The sequence below is a fragment of the Otolemur garnettii genome, unplaced genomic scaffold (assembly GCF_000181295.1).
Source record: "Otolemur garnettii isolate 467f Iridium unplaced genomic scaffold, OtoGar3 scaffold00079, whole genome shotgun sequence".
Taxonomy (NCBI): Eukaryota; Metazoa; Chordata; class Mammalia; order Primates; family Galagidae; genus Otolemur; species Otolemur garnettii.
This window is the reverse complement of record NW_003852474.1, coordinates 8,581,226-8,586,744: the sequence shown is the minus strand read 5'-3', so window position 1 is coordinate 8,586,744 and position 5,519 is coordinate 8,581,226. Positions and strand designations below refer to the sequence as shown.

Here is a 5,519-nt window from a genome sequence, read left to right as displayed (position 1 = left end):
GGGTGCCTGTAGTCCCAGCTACTTGGGAAGCTGAGGCAAGAAAATTGCTTAAGCCCAGGAGTTTGAGGTTGCTGTGAGCTGTGATGCCACGGCATACTACCAAGGGTGACACAGTGAGACTTTGTCTCAAAATAAATAAATAATAAATTCAAGATATATGCGGGTATTTATTGAAAAGAATTAAAACCGGGGTCTCAGAGAGATTAGCACTCTCTGTACACTGCATTCACAATAGACAGGATGAGGAAACAACCTAACTGGCCTTAAACAGGTAAGGAAAATGTGGCATATACATACAATAAACTATCACTCAGCCTTAGAAAGGAAGGTAATTCTTCCCTAAACAGCAACATGGATGAACCTCAAAGACATGATGATGAGTGAAATAAACCAGTCATAGAAGGACAAGCACGGCATGGTTACACTTACATGTGAAACGTAAAATGGTCACATTCATAGAATAAAAGGGAAGAATGGTGGTGGCTAGGAGCTGGGAGGATTGGGAAGCTAACTAATCAATGTGTAAAATTTCAATTCTACACAACTAATCAATATACAAAGTAACATTTAGAGTTCTGCTGTATAACACTGCATGTGTAGACAACAAGGCTATATTGTACGTTTAAAAAATTTTTAAGAGGGTAGATCTCATGTGTTCTTACCAGAATAAAGTAAAATTTTTTAAAATTCAGAAGATATTAATGTATTTTTAGCATTATACCAACCCCCCCGCCCCCCGTTTGTATTCTACCCAGATGAACTTGACTATATTTAAACTGTGTCATTAGAGAAAGGTGACAATCTCTTTCAGTTCATTTCTTCCAGAAAATGCCTCTGAAATCCAAAGACATGGTGGGCATCTATCTCTACTCCCCCCGTGGCATCCTGCTGCCACCTACCTCCTCTGTACGGTAAGCTCCTGAGGACGAGGGCCTTATGCTTTTTCTATGTTTTGGGGCCAGCACAGTGCTTGCATGTGGCAGGAGCACATGAAATATTTGTTGAAATAATAAATGCATGAACCATTATTAGAGTCTATAAAAAGAGGGCTGGAAACCGGGTGTGTCACTTTGTTACCAGCCCTGTCTGGAGAAATCAAGCTTGGATTGGAGCCTGAAACTGGTGATCAAATGAGGTTTCCCCCGATGGCAAATTGTTGAGCTACCTTCTATAGCACCAATGTGACCACAATTTTGTAAAGAATAAATCTCATACCCATATACTCAGAAACAAGAGAGACTAGTGGGAAAGGTGAACAGCGTAACATTTAGAGAGCGGGCCTATGAGTGATTACTTTTTCTATATACCATCCGTATTTTACAATTTTTATTTATTATTATTATTACTATTTTGAGACAGAGTCTCACTCTGTCACCTTGGGTAAAGTGCCATGGCATCATCACAGCTCACAGCAACCTCAAACTCTAAAAGCAATCCTCTCGCCTCAGGTTTTCTATTTTTCAGTCGAAACAGGGTCTCACTTGCTCTTGCTCAGGCTGGTTTCCAACACCTCTGCTTAAGCAATCCTCCCACTTCGGCCTCCCAGAGTGCTAGGATTACAGGTGTGAGCCACCTCACCTGGCCTGTATTTTACAATTTTTCCACAAAAGACACTCTAACTGCTTCGTCTTCAATCTAACCCTGTATGCAGAAAGCTGCTGCCTGACCTGGAATTTAGACCTAGAATTTATACCCTGGGATGGACTGGCCCAACATGAGGATGCATAAAGTTCTGCACAAATGAACAAGGTCAATAATCCTGGGCCATCGATCTTCTGGGACTCAGGACAGATCAGAGCAGGTCTACAAACTGTGGATCAGGTGTACAAACGGGTTTTCTCTGTGTTGAGGAGCACAAATACAGTACTGGGCTTTCAGTGACCATACCCAAATGGTCCCTGTGAGGCTCAGCCCCTTCAGCAAGCTGCGTTCCAATGTTTATTATGACCACCACTGCATCCTTCCTTCTGCTGAAGGGTTTCTCCATTCCCTTTCTAAGAAGGGAACATAGGGCATAAAGAGGAGGAGTAACAGGCAGGAGTGCTGGGGACAAAGCAGCCTGAGTCCCCATCTGGGACGCGTCAACAATCTAGATTTATGGTGTGTGCCCTGGAGGGAAAACAGGAGAGATAGCAGACCCTCTGGGAACTCTGCACAAGGTACTTGCCACTATAAGATAATACACAGCAATAATTAGGTCTTTCTGGAAAATACAGTAATAATGTTATTAAAATTTTATTACATATATGTTTTATATGAATTCAATTTGGGAGCAATAAGGATGATATGAATTAAACCATAAACAGATCCAGTGTCTGGGGGCAGCTCCACTGCTGGGACCCACTAGCACAGACCTGAGAGTCTGTTCTGCTCTGGGTAAGACAGCCCCTCAAGGTCCAGGTGGGCCCAGGCAGCAGTCTTAGCCTGTCCTGGTACTCATCCTAGTACCACCCACTGGGAGGGTTGATTCCCTATAGAATATGGGTAATTTCCCACCCACCTCTTTGCATTAAAATGAAAATCATTACCCAAGCCTGTGAAGTAACCTAGATTCTTCTTTCACTTTGGAATTCATTTAATTCCGTGGCTTAAAGAACGTTATCAAACACAGATAATTCTCTTCGACTTTATATGAATTCATTTAAGTCATATGTTAAATAAATGCTATATTACATTTTATAAACCAAAGAAATATACGCAAGGTCTTTAACTACAGATCATCCCAGGCATTTATAGTGAAGAAAGCCTCACTTGGGCTGAAACAGTTATACATAATGAACCGGCCGCATATCTCCCTCGGAAGCTTCTTTTCCTCTGACTATGAATGTGAGTATCCTGTTCTTCGTTCCATTCACTCAGCAAGCCCTTGGAAGACACTTTGCCCACAAGGGTGGATGGTGCTGATGCCAGGGTTTCATGTGCACAGAGCAACTCTTTTCTCCCTTGCTTTTTCAACGGTTTTTTGAATCACTCTACAGGAGCTTTTATAAATGCACTGGGAATTTGCAGAGTGTGGATCATCAGCTACAGCATGAACCTCCTCCAGAATTCCCTCACTGATTATCCTAAAGCAGTGGCAACAACAAAAAATCACATCTGAGCCAAGGAGCCCGTGGTCAGGAAGGCCACATGTGTGGGCTCTTGGGAACTTACCTGAATCTTTGCATGTCACCAGAGGAATTCAGAGCATTTTATATATTGCACTTTTATTAACTTTCTAGGAGGGAGCCAGACACAATTAGAATACCTTCGGACCTGTTTCTACGTTGCTTTGCATGAGCTCATCTTTCCTCCTGTGTGTGCATCTTCCTTTTAGGGTGCAGGATTCCCTGAGGGCCACAAGGTTCTGTTTCCTCTCTGGCCCACAATGCAGTACTTAAGCAGAGTCCTGGATTTCTAGTAGGCACTTACAACAGCCTGAGACTTTTTTTTAAACATAAATTTGCCACAAAAATCTCTCTGGAGCCCTCATCATGGGCACACACAACTCATTTGTGTTGTTTAATTTTCTGGCACATAGACGTCCATTAACAAAAGAGACCGGCAAGGAAAGATTCTCTAGCTCCTCTGCAAATACCCATTTCCAACAGTTTCCTCATTTCATCTTAAACACTATAAATAAGAAGTGACAAATGTCAAAGACAGAGAAAGGTCATTTTTGTCTTTGCTTTCAAAAGATTCCTAGGTTCTGCACCAATCTTAATACCACCTCCCTTTTGGGACAGGATGTAAATACCAACCCTCCCGCGAGGCTTACATTTTACCAAGACTTGGGACTCCAGCACATGGGACGCTCTCCATGGCAGGCTGGGCCACATGAACCTGATCATGAAATTGGAGGAATTTCTTCCGTGAGTGAAAAAGGTCAGGAGGATGCTAACAGATAGCGGGAGAGACACTGCATTTCTAGCCAAGAAATAGCTTAGGCCCTGGAAGAATCTGCATCAAAATGAGTAGGGATGTCCTGGGATTTGGGACTTTGCTGAGTTTCTCGGGAGGAAAGTGGGAGAAATAGAGCAATTCACTGAGGGTCCCATCTTTTCTCAGGGAACATGCTGCAACATCAGGTTTTACATTTCCCTTGTTACCTTGTGTCCACCCACCTGATTTTTCTGTACTTTACACAAAATCCTGATATCTTTCCCCGTCTCTCTATTCCCTACTCTTTTTTATTTTATTTTATTTCCTATTTTTGGCTGGGGCTGGGTTTGAACCCACCTCTGGCATAAGGGGCTGGTGCCCTACTCCTTTGAGCCACAGGCACCGCCCTCTATTCCCTACTCTTAATCAAACACGATGTCAGTGGTACTAAGAGGAATTTTGACTCCTGATTCCCCCTGCAACTATGTTTGTACCCAGAGTGGACGTCCAACAAGTTATGCCAACTAGCTCGGATTTCCCCACTGCCCTGCCCTCCCCATTTGCGCGCGCGCGCGCACACACACACACACACCCGCGGGCTCTTACCAGCTCCCCTGCGGAGCGGTCTCTTCTCAGTCCTGGGGTCCTTCCTGGGCTCCGTCTCTCCCTGGCTGGCGTCGGGGGGCGCAGGCGAGTGCGGGAGAGTGAAGCTCTGCAGGAGCGGCTTCCTGGGCAGGGGCGGTTTGGAGCTGAGCTGCTCAGGAGACCGGGCCTTCCCCTTTCCCTGATCGCTGGGGGACTTGGTGCCCCGAAGGGCAGGGGCTGCACCAGCGTGACACTTCTCATCTTTCGGAAGTAAAGTCAGTCCTCTTTCTAATCTGACCTCGGCACTGTACCTCTTCATCCCTCTGGCCTCCTGGGAGGAGCCCTCTCGGTATTTGAGAGACAGCGAGGTGGACCGGAGCTTGACCGGGAAGGGGCTTCTGTCCTCCCCCATGGGCGGCTCCTGGGTGGCTGGGCAGGCCACTCTGGCCCCCGAGTCCTGAGAGGCGCCCTCCGCTGGCTTCTGAGGGCCGAGTTTCCCGCTCTGGGGCTCAGGAGGTCCCTGCAGGTCATCGAGAGCCGCCTCGCTCCTCCAGGCCGGGCCGCTCCTCCCCAGGGGCAGGCGGCTGCTGGTGACGCCAGGATGCTCAGGCAGGCGCGAGTTCCCCGGGCGTGTCCGCACCCTGCACGAGGATACCGAGAACTTCTTGGAGCCCCGTACCTCCGTGCTGCCTCGCTCAGTTTTCCGCTCTGGAGCTGCCCTCTCTCCCTGGGGGGGCTCCACCTGCTCAGCCTTGGGGACCTCCGCAGGGGCGGCTTCTCTGTCCTGGGCGCAGGGTCCGGGCTCCCCTGGAGGCGACCCCGCGGGGGACCTGGTGAGGCCCGTGCTGGCAGCTGAGGCCCTGCGCTTCAGGCAGCTCTTGGGCACTGGCGGGCTTGGGCCTGGTGCCATAGGGTACGCTTTCTCTGTTCCGTTAGGCTCCACCACTTCCAACTTAAGCTCCATTTCTTTTGGGACACCTTGGTCTGGGACATCTTGGTGTGGGGCAGCTTGGTCTGGGACATCTTGGTGTGGGGCAGCTTGGTCTGGGACATCTTGGTGTGGGGCAGCTTGG

At 47.7% G+C, this 5,519-nt stretch overlaps 1 protein-coding gene across 1 annotated transcript in view; it reads right to left on the bottom strand.

The window, feature by feature from the left end:
• KIAA1211L (KIAA1211 like) overlaps positions 1-5,519 on the bottom strand; it is a 50,009-nt gene that overhangs the window by 22,441 nt on the left and 22,049 nt on the right. The window contains exon 7 of the mRNA XM_003794341.2: positions 4,468-5,404. Within this exon, the coding sequence (XP_003794389.1) occupies positions 4,468-5,404 (937 nt within the window). The remainder of the gene's footprint in view (positions 1-4,467; positions 5,405-5,519) is intronic.